At 41.4% G+C, this 14,164-nt stretch overlaps 1 protein-coding gene across 6 annotated transcripts in view; it reads left to right on the top strand.

Annotated features, from left to right (window-relative positions):
- The window catches only part of SYTL2 (synaptotagmin like 2), a gene marked incomplete at its 5' end in the record, with an annotated part of 62,001 nt that overhangs the window by 22,487 nt on the left and 25,350 nt on the right, over positions 1-14,164 (top strand). For 4 of the 6 annotated variants that reach the window (XM_080912665.1, XM_080912663.1, XM_080912664.1 and 1 more), the window contains 3 exons: positions 2,386-3,186; positions 6,609-6,680; positions 11,984-12,085. In XM_080912665.1, the coding sequence (XP_080768791.1) occupies positions 2,386-3,186; positions 6,609-6,680; positions 11,984-12,085 (975 nt within the window). Of the gene's footprint in view, positions 1-2,385; positions 3,187-6,608; positions 10,308-11,983; positions 12,086-14,164 lie in introns of all 6 variants that reach the window. The other 2 variants (XM_080912661.1, XM_080912666.1) reach the window with 2 other exon arrangements.

Below are 14,164 nucleotides of genomic sequence, written 5' to 3'. Positions count from 1 at the left end.
TATTTTCCTGGCCTGGCTATTTTTATCTTTGCTATCTGTGGATGGGGGAAATGCTCAGAGTTCCTTTCACTAAAATAACTCCCTGGAGAAAGTGAGAGGTCTTGATGGTTTTCTTCTGCTGTTCTGTCCATTGTCTAGATTTGAAAAGCTGAATGTCTGCACATTCCAGTCCTGGGCTTGATACTTGTTCTGTGACCTCCATGATTTGAGTTCCCTCAGCGGTGACATGGGAAGGTTTTGGACCCAAGACATGCAGTCTTGCATATAACAGTACTTCTTGCATTCCTACCATGTGCCAACATGGCTGTCTGTTTAAAAGAAGTTGACAAAAAATTTAAAGTGGTCCCAGGAAGAAATGATAAGGCTTTCTTCTCAGGAGCGTTTGATCAAGTGTGTGGTCTGACTGAGTTAAATGTTCACTTACAGAAGTTTACATGCCAGGAAGAGAAAATTCTGTCTCTTCTAAAGCAACTGTAAGAAGATGTCACTCACTAAAAATCTGTCGAAGATGAGAAACAGTTGGCCAGTGAGCTACAGCCTTCAGTTAGCCTGTCTTGATATTTCCCATTGGGTACACTTTGTAATGCACAAATGTTGTGTAGGGAAAAGCCATTGGAGCATGTTAGCTGCTTTTAAACGTTTTTGATAAAACATTAGTTTTAGGTATTGGAATTTTTATTTAAAATGTTGACTTACTTTTTATGATTTTAATATGTTATTTTAAAAGATAATGTTTGTATTTTTCTTTCAGCCTTCTCTGAGAAATTTTTTTAAAAATTAAGCATTATTTTATTCATGTTTGGTGCCCGTAGAGTTCAGAAGAGGGCATCAAATTCCCTGGCAACCAGAGTTACAGATGCTTGTGAGCTGCCATGTGGATCTTGGGAATTAAACCAAGGTCCTCTGTAAAAACAAGTGCTTTTCACCACGGAGACATGTTTTGTAGCCCTACAAACTCTATTTTAAAAGTTTTTATTATTAGTACAAGGTATCACAGAGCAAATACAGCACAGTAATATTTTCCATAACTTTTACATATAAAACAATGCAAAACAAAATAAACTTGTTATGACATTTTACACATATATTTCATTGTATCTTGCTTGCATTAATCCCCACATCCTTCCCCATCCTTCCCATTACTCCTTAGTTTTCCCACTTGTTGGAAATAAACCATCTTCAGTTTTCATGTCACACACACATGCACACGCACATGTACATACACACATGTACGAGTACACACACACACCTTGATGTCACATAAGAAAAATATATGATTTTTTTGCTTTTCTCTATATTATTGTTTTGCTTCTCTCTCTCCTTTATCTCTAAACCTCTCTTTGTATGTTCATAGAGCCTCTTATACTTTCACATCCCGTGTGTGCACACATAGAGGTCAGATAGCAACTTGTGGACTTGATTCTCTCTGCTTACTTTTTGTGGATTTCATGAGATTAAACTCAGTTCGCCAAACTTGAATGGAAAATGCCTTTATCCTTTGAACCATCTTATCAGATTTTGTACATCAACTTTAAGAGCGAACTCTGTTTATAATCGTACTTAACAGAATGTATATACAATACCTAAATATGCCTTATTCCCACATATGCAGATTCTTCTTCATGGTTAGTATCTGCTACCACAGTAGTATTTTTTTTAATAACTATGAAAGCATGATTACATTTTTATTGCTGTGAAGAGATGCCATGACCAGGGCAACTTATAAAAGAAACCATGTAATTTGGAGAAGCTTACAGTTACGGAGGGTGAGTTCATGACATCATGGTGGGAGCGTGGCAGCAGCCACGGTGTTGGCATAGTAGCTGAGAGCTATGTCTTATTAGAAAGTAGAGAACAGCGAGACAGAGGGAGGGGGTAAGCTAGCTGGGAATGAATGGCTTCTGAAATTTCAAAGCCTATTCCCAGTCACATATTTCCTCCAGCAAAGCCACACCTCCTAATCCTTCCCAAACAGTCTCACCAAATAGACAGAAAGCATTCAAAGATATGAGCCGGTGCAGGCCTCTCTCATTCTCACCATCACCTCACACAGAAAAGCTACTCTAAAACATCTTTGTCATCCAGAGTCAATAGTTCACATCAAAGATTCATGGTTGGTATTCTACATTCCATGGCTTTGGACATATGTTTAATGCCATGTCTTACCACTGTAGTGTCATAGAATAATGCCTTTACTATAAAAGTCTTCTGTATGCCAATACATGGGTCTATAAGCGCTTTCCCATTAGGGCTACATTTATACAGCTTCCCTTCTATCTTCTATATTTCCATAGTGCTTAGTAGATGCAGACTAAACTTTGGTCTCCTTTAAATTGTAGGGTTATTCTCCACTTAATGTATCAGCTAATATGTTTTAATTTTCAGGTGAGTTGTCAGAATCAAGAGAAAAGCCATGTATCCCAGATATGTCATGTCAAAAGTCAGAGAAACCAAAGCAACCTGTATCCATGGAGATTGAAAATGTGTCTCATATCAAAGCTCCAATCCCCAAAGCCAGAAAACTGATCTACAAATCAAGTGACTTAAAAGAAGATGATAAGCAGTCTTCTCTTGGACAAAGGAGGGACTCACTGAATGTAAGGGGGGCTCCAAGGGGGATCCTAAAGCGAAACTCCAGCTCCAGTAGCACAGACTCAGAGACTCTCCGTTTAAACTACAACTTTGATTCGAAAAGCAAAATCCTATCACCCAGCCTAACCATCCATGAGAGACTTTCTGAAAAGGAGCATTCTTTAGAAGACGACTCTCCAACAAACTCGCTGGAGCCATTAAAGCATGTGAGATTCTCTGCAGTGAAGGGTGAACTTCCACAGAGTCCTAGACCTATTCTTGGTCAGGAAGTAGGAGAATTTACTGTCTTAGAATCTGACAGGTTGCAAAATGGAACTGAAGATGCAGGGGACATAGATGAGTTTCGGGATCACCCAGAGCTCTCCTACAAAAAACCTTTGTCTCTTTATCAGTCAGTGCCAAGCCCAAGCATTTCAAAAAAGGAAACAGAGCAGCCGCTGTCTTCTGGGTCTGTTCCAAGTGATGAGATCCCTTGTCATTCAGACATTCTACCCACAAGACCTCCGTGTGCTGAGACTTTATCCATCATCAATGAAAAAGATCAGCCATCACATTTTACAAAGCTTCAATCAGAATTGTCTAAAAGCCCTGCAGGTAAGAGTTGTCATTGCAAGTTACAAAAGCTGACTTCACCAGATAAGCTAGGGAAATGATCAGGTCAGATCCCTGTAGAAGATCAAGGTTTTGCTTAAGCAGCCCAGCTACATTTCAAATAGCTGCTGTTTGGTGACTTTCCTAAATCACCATCACCAAAAGAACCAGGATAGCACAGTGACAAGCTTATGTTTAATATGAGTTTCCTTATAGCTAATACTAAAAAGACAAAATAAAAAATAAATGAAATAAGCCAGGTTTGTTGGCACAGGTTTTGAGTCCCACCACTTGGGAGGCTAAGGCAATAGGATCTCTGTGAGTTCAAAGCCAACCTGGTCTACACAGAAAGTTCCAGGAAATTCAGAGCTGCATAATAGAAAGTCTCTGTTTCAACAACAACAGCACAAAATAAAAAGAAAGAAAGAAAAAAAGAAAGGAAGGAAGGAAGGAAGGAAGGAAGGAAGCAAGGAAGCAAGCAAGGAAGGAAGGAAGAAAGAAAGAAAGAAAGAAAGGAAGGAAGGAAGGAAAGAAGAAAGAAATCACATGTACAGATAACAATGTTTTGAGGTAAATAAAATTCAGTGTAGAGAGTAGGCATTAAATAACTTCCGGAATGTTTGGGTAGAGCAAACACATTCATATTTACTAGTTTAAGGCTATGAAACTAGACTTTAAGAACTTCTGAGAGAGTGACCCTCAAATTACCTTTTTGTGTCCCCTCTGGGCTTTTACATCATTGTTGAGCCTTGAAAAACATAAATTGAAAATGTAATATTTTATATTTTTTCACACCTTAATTATATCTTCATTGAATCCTGTGATTTTTTTTAAAGTCAAGATTTTAAAACAGCCGTAACAAGTTAGCACTGCTCTTGTGAGTATTAGGTCAGTGCTGAAGAACACTAGCTTAGCCCTGTAGCTCCATCCTTGCCTGAGCCCACCCATTAAGACACAAGGCTCCTTTGCTCTTTGCACACTTAAATTAATTGAATAGAATAGAACTCCTTAAAAATAGAAACAAACAAACAAACAAAACAAGTGCTTCTTCAAGGAATCAGATAATTCATGTGAGAAGAAATTACTACTGATTGGCCAAACATTAGCAAATAATCACATGGCATTAACTTAGATCAGGGGTTTTCACCTTTCCTAATGCTGTGACCTTTTAATACAGTTCCTCATGTTGTGGTGACCCCCCTCCCACACACACACCTTGAAACGATTTGTCACTGCTCCATAACTGTGACTTTACTACTGTTGTGAACTGTACTGTAAACACCTGACATGTAGGGTGTGCCGTGGAGTCCAGGGATAGTACTTCTCTTTGTTATATTTATATATTTATAAGGAGAAAGAACTTTCTTATTCTGAAACTACATCTGCTTCCTCACAGGCCGTCCTGGTGATTTTGTATTTAGTTATTTTTTCTGTCAGATTTTGCAATCATGATTGACCATTTACATTTTTGGAAGAAAATACTGTCAACAGAGCTCTTTTTGATAGGCTGTTAGCCTTCCTAGTCTCAGTGCCTATATACAGGGTATGCCCACTCACTAAGAGCCCTTTTCATTCTTTAATTATTAAAATAATCTGTATAAGGTACTAGGACATTCAGAGAACTTCCTGTGAACATGACTTAAGGGCTTGGCTTTAGTTACAAGCTTCAATGCAATCAAGACTCAGCCTATGTTTGCAATAGAAAACGATACAAAAGAGTTCTTCAAAGAGAAGGAAAAACTACTCACTATAAAATTTTTAAAGAAATATTCTTATTTTATTATAACATTATATGTAAAATATCTAAGAAGAATCACACACATACAATTTTTAAAATTTTCATCTGTGATATTGCTTGTCAACAGTAACTTTTGCTAACTGGGAGTTATACACCCTGCCAAAAAAATAGGTATGTATATATAATTCATAAATTGTATTTATAATACCCTGACTTTTAAAGATTTACATTTAATTGTGTGTAAGAGTATTTCGCCTGATTCTCTACCCATCCACCATGGCCTGCAGGCCAAAAGAAGGTGTCAAATCTCTGAACTGGAGTTACAGAAGGCTTTGAACCACCATGTGGGTGCTGGGAATTAAACCCAGGTTCTCTGGAAGAACAGCCAGCGTCCTTAGCCACTGAGCCATCTCTAATCCCTATCTACAAGACTCTGTTATTTTAGCCAAGAGTTTATCACAAATGTTTTTCTCATTATTAGTCTGTAAATAGACATATAATTCTTTAAGACTTTCATAATTATTGACAAATATTTAGTGATACAATGTGTACTTAAATAAAAAAGCTGATATCTAGTATGTGTCAGTATTCTGCAGTCTCTGACCTTTTTGCAATTAGTCAGTTGATTAAAATTAAATACTAAGTTTTATAAACTGGCATGTTTTTATTGATCTGAAAATGTGGCAGATCGTAAAAACAAATCAGCTCATCTTATGTTAGGAATACCCCTCTGCATGCCCTGTGTGGCTTAGCATTTTAAAGAAAAGTCCGAAAGCATATGAGCCTTAAGTAAATGCCTAGTGAGTTCTCATAAAATGCCTGTGTACCTTGTAGTTATAGATCAAAAAGAATCTAAACACCCCTCCTTAGACCCCCTAGCTTTGCTCAGCTGACAATAAGCAACCAGTTCAGTTGACACGGCTTACAGAACTAACTTCAGACTCACAAATAGCGGAAGAAAATGAGGAACAGGGGAGGAGGCTGCTCTGATTGGAGGTCTATCTCAAACTCCAGCAAGCAGACCAGTCACCAGCACAGCTGCTAGTCAAGATGCCTGGGCTCTGGCTTCGGAGATTTTTGATTTAATACATGAGGAGTCAGGCCCAGGAATCCAAAGATTCTCATTTTTTTATCCAAGTGTTCTGGAAAGAATTCACTGTTTAGTCTTACTTGAAAGTTGTTTTTCTAACTCCTGAAATTACTTCAATTCGTGTCTCTCAAAGCTTCCCCTATGGCTTATGACAATCTCCTTTTAGATGAGCAAAGCCATAAAACCAGTATGCCATTCATTGCTGGATTTTCAGTTTTATTTTAGTATTTGAGAGTTGGAGAAGATTTATATTTAAATATAATGTGGAGTGGAATGCAAAGCTCACGTTACTTTTAGAACATCTATACCATGGACTCCAATCTATACCATGGACTCCAATCTATACCATGGACTCCAATGAACAGTTTTCAAGTACCTCACCTCACTACTTGAAGAAGTATGCATTTGTCTTCCTCTCCTGTTACAAGGTATCTTTTGCAGAATAGTTCATTAGAATATCTTATACTAAACTCCCTGAAAGATGCTGGTATGGGCAGCTAACTCTGTAGAATGTGCCCTATTTAGAACACAGTATGAATGATTGAAAAACAGCCCTGCAAACATGATCTCATTCAGAAAAGCCTATCTGTGTTGCAGATGAACTGATTCAGCATGCCGAGCCTGAGCCATCACAGACACGGGACCACAGTTTTAGAGACCATCGGCAAGGTAAGCCCCTTCTCATGGTTCTCACTAATCAGACATCCTCACACGTGGGTCCATGTGCTACAGACGTAAGGAAGACAGCTGATGATTCCATATCTAAAGTCCTCGACTGGTTTAATCGAACTTCTCATACAGAGGACAGTGTGTCAACTCTCCAACATCTCCAAGAAATAGATCTCAGACAGCAGACAGACTCAAAAGCACAGATTAGCAATGCTTTGATGACAGACAACACTTGTCCGAAAGAAGACGACTCAAAGGTCCCAACATCCAAGTTGAAGCCTGTGAGCTCCAGCTTGGCACCCCAAGAAGAGGGATATATGCCAGTTTCTAAAACTTGCCAAGACAGTGATGCACTTCTCAAGTCTAACTCTGAGAATTTGTCCCAACAAGGCACTCCCAAGGAAGGTCCAGGTACACTGCAAGGATTTGAAAGCTACAGAATTCCAAGTCACAGGAATGAAAACATGGGTGGTAGCCAAGGTTCAGAGAGTACGGGAGAAGGAGTTGGGACCCTTCCTGCAGACAGTGACTACCTGCTCAGGGCTCTGAAAAGATCTGACTCAGAAGCCCAAGCCCCATGGAACACTAAACATCCCAGCAGCTTAGATAAAGAAAAAAACAAATTTTATGCAACTCAAAAAAGTAAGGGGAACACAGATATAAACGCTGACTCTTCAGTAATTGTTCTAGGTTCTATTATGAAAGATGATGCAGAAAAGAAAAGCAAAACTAGAAATACTTCTGTCTTAAAATCTTCCCCAGAGAATAGTGGGTTGCCCCTTGGGGCTAGCAACAGTGGATCTTCTTGGAAGAAGCCTGAGGACCAAGAAGAAGCCAGTGAGGAGCCCAAGAACCAAGTGCTGAGAGAGAAATACAAGCGAGTGAGTGACAGAATATCTTTTTGGGAAGGAGGCAAGGCTGATGCTAAGTTAAAGGCACCACAACTCACATCTTCTTGCAGCCAGGAGCCATCTTCTACTAAAGCACACCATCCCGTGAAGTCACAAGTCATGTCCCCGGGCAATTTATCTTTAGGCCAGAGTGACCACAGTCAAGTCCCAGCTAAACAGGTGGTCTTTGATGAGGATGACCAAAGACCTCATATTTCCCATTTTTATTCTTCAAATAAACCCAGAACAAGCAGGCCCCCAGTATCAGGTCTATCCAAAAGCCATCCTTCAGGTAACCAGTCTGATAAAGTAACTCTACTTCCAACTATGGGGAATGAAATTCACCCTTCTGTGGAGAAAGAGAGATTTGTGACTGAGAAATCAAATGGTAACTTCAAAGTTCTGTCTCTAAGAGAAAGGATGGATGAAGCCAATGGAGAACAAATCTATAGCCACTCTCAGTTTGAGAATCTGAGAAAGTTCTGGGGCCTGGGAGCTAATGGAAACGGGAAAGATCCAGATGGGAAGAGTACTGCAACAAGCAAACAAACTTCTGTGTCACTGAACAGACAGAAATCCAAGGAGTTTGGAACCATGCAATCCTCAAGAGAAAAGACCCATGGAGTAGAAGAAGGAACACATTTAAGGCAGAGAAATGGTATCGCTGTAGAAGAAATGGAGAAATTAAAGCACATGCTTCAAGCACCACCAGATGAAACCACATGTCACCAAAAAACACCCCCAAAGTTCACTTATCAGTTGGTAGAAAATGAGCCTTCAAAGGAAAATACAGGAAAAAATACGAAATGCTTTGTGGCTCCAATGACTAAAAAGGCTTGCTCAGATCAAGAGATTCAAGAATCCATGGCAAAAACAAGCCTTTTGCCTAAAGTCTCTAAAGACACGTTCAGTGACAGGTTACAGACGTTGGTGGCAGAATCCACATCTCCAGCAAGCCAGACCCCGGGCAAGAAAGTTCATGAACAGCAAGCACTCAAAGTAGGTGTTTCTGAAAATAACGCATGGCCTCAAAAGAAAAGTTTTGCCAAGGATGAGGAAGAAGTCACGGGGCTCAAGAGCCCCAAAGAGCTTCAAAGAAGGATTCAACAGGACAGTAGTGTGGACGAACTCCTAAAGGAAGAAACTAGAACTGCATCGACTCCCTTGATGTCTCCACAGGAACCTGTTACTACTAGACCTATGTCCCTGCCTGAAGATGACCTACTGTTTGAAAAGTGGTTAAAAGAGAATCTCAGTCCTTCAGCAGATCAGAGAGAGAGAACAGCTCCTTTCCCACAGGGTGATGAAACTTTGGCAGGTACAGGTCTCACCCCGAAGGCCAAACATTGTAACACAGAAGGTATGCTTCAGTTGGCTGAGGAAGGATCTCCTCCATCGGTTCAGCCTTCCCATTCTTTTGAGGCAGTTTCCAGTTCTCTGGCAGATATGTCTTTATCTCGGGATGCTCCTCTTCAATCCCAGGATAGCCCCTTGTCTTCTCAGAGGGAAATTTCGGAGGCTATAGAGAAAGTTGTTCTCCCTTCCAAAGCAGCAATGACTGATGTAAATGCTGTGTTACAGAAGCTACTTAGAGAAGCTAGAGAGGTGGACACCACGCTCCCCGAAAGAGAGCAAACAGCAGGTGGACCCGCAAGCCCTCAGAGAGGGAGTCCCCTGTGGGCTGCTCCAGACCCTGTTGTTCCAAATAAGTACTTTCACTCTTTTTACACGTTCCCTGATACAACTCATGAAGGTAGAGCTCACTTATCTGCCAGAATGTCACCATCAGCATATGCCCCTGTTTCTCCCGCTTCTACTGCAACTCAGGATGGCCAGGAGCTACTTCAGGAAGTGGCAGAGACAGTGAGGGAAACCATCACTCAGCCAAAGTCAGAGTGCCCTAAATTCAGGGCTGGCTTGGAAAAACTACTGAAGGAATCACTACAAACTCCCCTGTCAAAAGAGGAAAACGGTACAGTGACTGTTTCTCCGTCAGCCTCAACAGTTGTTTGTGGGATGTCCCATCAACTTGCTTCTGAATTCCACCCTTCAGAAATAAAGGAAACCATAGCGAAGACCGAGGCCCCATCAGTAACTGGGAGTGTTTTTGATGTTGGTCTTGAGAAACTTCTTAAAGAGATGTCTGAAAGGCCTTGCCATCTCCAGCTGTCAGGGGAAAAGGACATTTTGGAGAAGCAGTCTTCACAGGCACAGCAAGCAGACCTCATGGGAGAAATACCCCATCTTTTTCTGGATGGCTCAGGAGCCTCTAAAATGAAGGTTGCGTGTGGTGCTTTGGTATCTCAAGTCAGCCAGTGCGATAAACAATTAGAAGATGAAGCTATGACTGGTCCGTTGATAGATGTCCAGGGTGGCACAAGTGGGTTTGGGGTCCCTGAATGCTCACGACTTTATGAAGACCATAAAATAGAGAACATTGAGCCCATGTGGTTTGTAGAGGACAAAGGCGGAGAAAGGCTTGTTGCAGGAGAAACAGAGACTCCCCAAAAACCAGGCTTTGAAGAAGCTCTTAAAGAAATGAGGGTGTCCAGAAATAAGCACCCCATTGTTCCCCTGGAAACAAAAGGAAAGGCTACAGAAGCAAGTGAAGTTAAACTGGTACTGGCAACACCGTATAAGAGACAAGAGAAAGAGCAAGGACCAGAGGCGTGCTCTGAACCCGAGTCTTCAGAGGGGAGCACCAGCTCTAACAGGGGGAGCTGGAGAAACAACTCCAGTGAGTGTTTGAGAATTCCTACTGCATGAAGAGTCTGCTTAATGAGATGCATGTGTCAATGGTGACGATTTAAAGACTGGGGCCATTTTAATGCTCTTCCATAACAATTTCTTCTTTCTTAAGTTCTCCCAAACCTTTCTTAGTTAGAAAAGGCCATTTTATCTATTTTGTTTATTCAAATAATTTGAATATGAACAGCTTTTCTCACAAGGCTGTGTTTCAGAATCATCTCATTGAACCTATAAAACTGTTAGATTCCAGCAGTATTTTTAAATACTTTTTTTTAAAGATTAGCAAGATCCTTTTAGACAGACAAACCAGTTGTTTTCTTGGAAACAATTAAAAATTCTCATCTGGCACACCTCACAGACATCTCTCGTAAAAGTCACAGTGACAACGCCCCACAAATGAACACAAACTCAGCATTTAGGGTCGTGCTTTAGCATTTGGGGCATCTAATATCCGGGCCAAATACAAGGCTGCAACTTCCCGTCCCTCAGATACTTTGTGCTACCCCACGCCCACCCATATTTCTTTCTTTTCTCTTTCCATTTTCCTGCAAGAACACTTTCCCCTTCTCAAATATGTTTTCAGCCAGATGAGGTCACTGGATCCCACCTAAGGTCATGGCCTGGCCCTGCTGCCTTGGCTAAATCTTGAAAGCTATTACTTGACATTTGTCTGAGTGCTCTGGGTTCCTGCTTCCAGCTCAGCCATAAAAACAAGGCTTGGTTCCGGTTGATATTGATCAACTCTTGGGCATTTTGGCAGGAAAACCGCAGAGCAAATTGGAATGAGAAGTTACCTGATCAGAGCAAGGAGGCCATGAAGGATGCTCTCTGGCGGGGCACTTTAAGTGCTGTTGGTCCTCTTTCTAGTGGTTTGATAGCATCAGTGGAACCAGATGCTAAGTGGCTGACCAGTGAGGTGTCAGGCGTGTTTGTGGCAAGCAACTATAGCATCTCTTCTTGACCACTGACCAAAGGATCTAGATGGGATCCCAGTCAATCAAGTTTAAGTTCCTTTAGCAAATGTTGCTGAAGGAAACCATCCCATTAACCCTGTGGAGGTATTCTTTTACAAAACTGCCCTCTGAGTTAGGACAGAAAACTGGCCTGTACGCACCTGCACTTAGTAAGATTCTGGTGTACTACTAGAATGGCTACACACATTTCCATTGTCGGCAATTTTCCCCGAACCTTGAAACTTACATCTGTACATCTGGAGAACTCACCAGCTGAGTGCTCAATCGTACACAGATGTTACACATCTGAATCCCGCTGGTTGTGGTTTTTCTGCTAACCTATTTTAATGGCCCCCAAATTATTTCATGCCTGTCTTCAAAAGCTAGACTGTTAAGTGTGAAGATTAAAAGTGTGGCTTGATAAATTATGGGCCTAAAATAGAAGTGTGAATAGCTCAGAGCATGCGAATACCTTAGCACTTCTGTATTGATGTGGTCCCCTCGGTACTACTGGTTGATGTTCACAAATATCCAGGAAAATTATTTTTGAAGGCATATTTTTATTAGAGATGGTTCCACTTCCTTTGAGAAGTAGTTGGAGGGAATCTGGGCCACACTTTCCCTTTGCAGCCGATGGTTTCGTTGCCTTCTGCTGACGGGGAGGCTTCTGCTTTTGTAGTGTGCAGTATTCATCCGTTTTGTCTTGTAACAGGTTCAGAAGAAGATCAGAGCCCTGTTTTGAAAACTTTGGAAAGGAGATCTGCTAGGAAAGTGCCTTCCAAAAGTCTAGAAGACATTCCATCAGATTCATCAAGTGAGAATAAAGTTTGTCCCACAGTCCCTGCCTCCCCTAAGCTTCAAAGCTCCTCTGTGGCCTCACCGCATGCTGGCATGCACCAGAACCTTCGTGCACTGCTACAGAGGACACAGCCTTCTGGTGGGCTCAGGCGGCTTCGCTCTTCAGTGTCTGCAACTTTGCTTTAAAAATACTACATGAAGTTTAATTGTGAGAAAACTATATTTCCTTGAACTGTGAAATCCCAGTTTGAGTGTTTGAAACACACAAGGTTGGGGAGGTGGCTTAGTGGATGAAGTTCTTGAAGTACAAGCATTCCCAGGACTATCATAAAACCTGGGTACTGTCCAAGGCCAGCTCGGACACCCTACTTGGGTCCCCCAGAACCAGAGCGAGGATTGAAAGAAAAGAGACAAGTTAGTTAAAGGTTATTACAACATGACTTTGGCCATTAGATTGAAACCTTGAGGCTGACTCAAGGCCTTTGTTTATTAGTCTTCTTATATACCACTTTAATTACATGCAGAAAGATTACATCACTTCTAAGATAGAGAACAAGCAAGTTAACCAAAGATCCTGTAACTGTCCTTTTAGAAACCAGGTGTGAAGTGAAGATCAGGGACAATGTTGATCAAATGGGCTACCTCTGCCACAGCTGCTGAGTCTGCCCTGCCAGACATTTCAAATGCAAATGTACCTTCCACTGCTTCAGCCCCAAGTGTTTTGCTCTGAACTTCAGATGCAAATGTGCTTAGTTTTAGCCCTTACAGGGCGCAGGGCAGAAGCCAGTTTCCTGCCTAAGATCAGCTTCAAGGTGTCCTGAAAAATTAATATTTCTCCACCACCAACTGACCAGAGGTGCCAAAAATGCTCTCCACAGGGTACGAATGGCAACATGTCTGTAATCCCTGCCATGGATTGGCAGAGACAAGGGAGCCCCAGGGCAGCTCACTGTCTGGACTCGCAAGTCAGTGGACTCCAGGTTCAGAGAAAGACCATGACTCAATAAATAGAGAGGGATCAAGGAAGACAGCGCATATCAATCTCTGGCTCCCACAAACGTGTGCATCTCATGTGTGTGCACGCACACACACACACACACACACACACACATATACATATATGAATATTCATACACATAAAAATTCTCAATAAAAGATATAAGTAAAGTGAGTTTTAAAGAATCCCAGCACCAGTGGTGCTGGTGAAATTTGTACTAACAGCATCTACTAAATATTGTTATGTTCAACAAATTGTCTAAGAATTTTTCCACAAGTACCTGCCCATGAGAGATGAGTTGTTAGCTCCTTTTTTATAATGGAGGAAAATGGAATTTCAGAGTTAAAATACCTTGTTTAGTATGATACAGTAGACCCAAAGTAGACCCAAAGCTCACGATAAACATGTCAACAGTATTTATAAGGTGACCATATCACATATGATGAAATCCCCTGTGATACGGATTTAATTAGTCCCTGACTTCAAGAGCTTTTCTTTCTCGTTTGTCATTTCTTCCCCTCTCACCCGCTTCCTTTGTCCCTGACCAAAGACTAACATGCCTCGTTCCGTCAGGAATGCCTTGCTCCGGCCGCTGCTTTAACTGCTGAAGGCAGGGAGGGGCTTAGATATGGAAGAATGTCCAATGGGACTTATCTGTCAGACCAACAGATTTAGAAGTCATGGGCTCTGGAATTTTGTTCCAACTGTTTCAAAGTTATGATCTGTCCTGGGGTCTCAGATGGCCATGAGAAAATTTGTTAAATATAAAGTTAACCAGGACCAAACTCAACTAATTGCTGACATTGTCCGGATTAGAGTAAGTTTTAGGTATTTGCGGTTTGAGATTTTAAACAAAAGTCAGCGTTTAAGCAGAAGGAAAGAAAAGCTACTTCTCCAAACAACTCATAAAGTTCAGAGATTCCCAGGGCATGGAAGACAACATTCCCAATTCAGAATGCAGCTCTCACCCTCCCCAGGATCAGGGAATTTTGGGGTTGGAAAGGACCCTGAAGGTCACTCATTTTAACTTCTCTCAGTGCCAAAATTCCCTCTAAAGCCACCTCAACAGGTGGCCAAGCCCCATATCTGCCTGAATGC

This window comes from Micromys minutus, assembly GCF_963924665.1.
Source record: "Micromys minutus genome assembly, chromosome: 2".
In the NCBI taxonomy this organism is placed as follows: Eukaryota; Metazoa; Chordata; class Mammalia; order Rodentia; family Muridae; genus Micromys; species Micromys minutus.
This window is presented reverse-complemented; position numbering and strand designations above follow the sequence as displayed.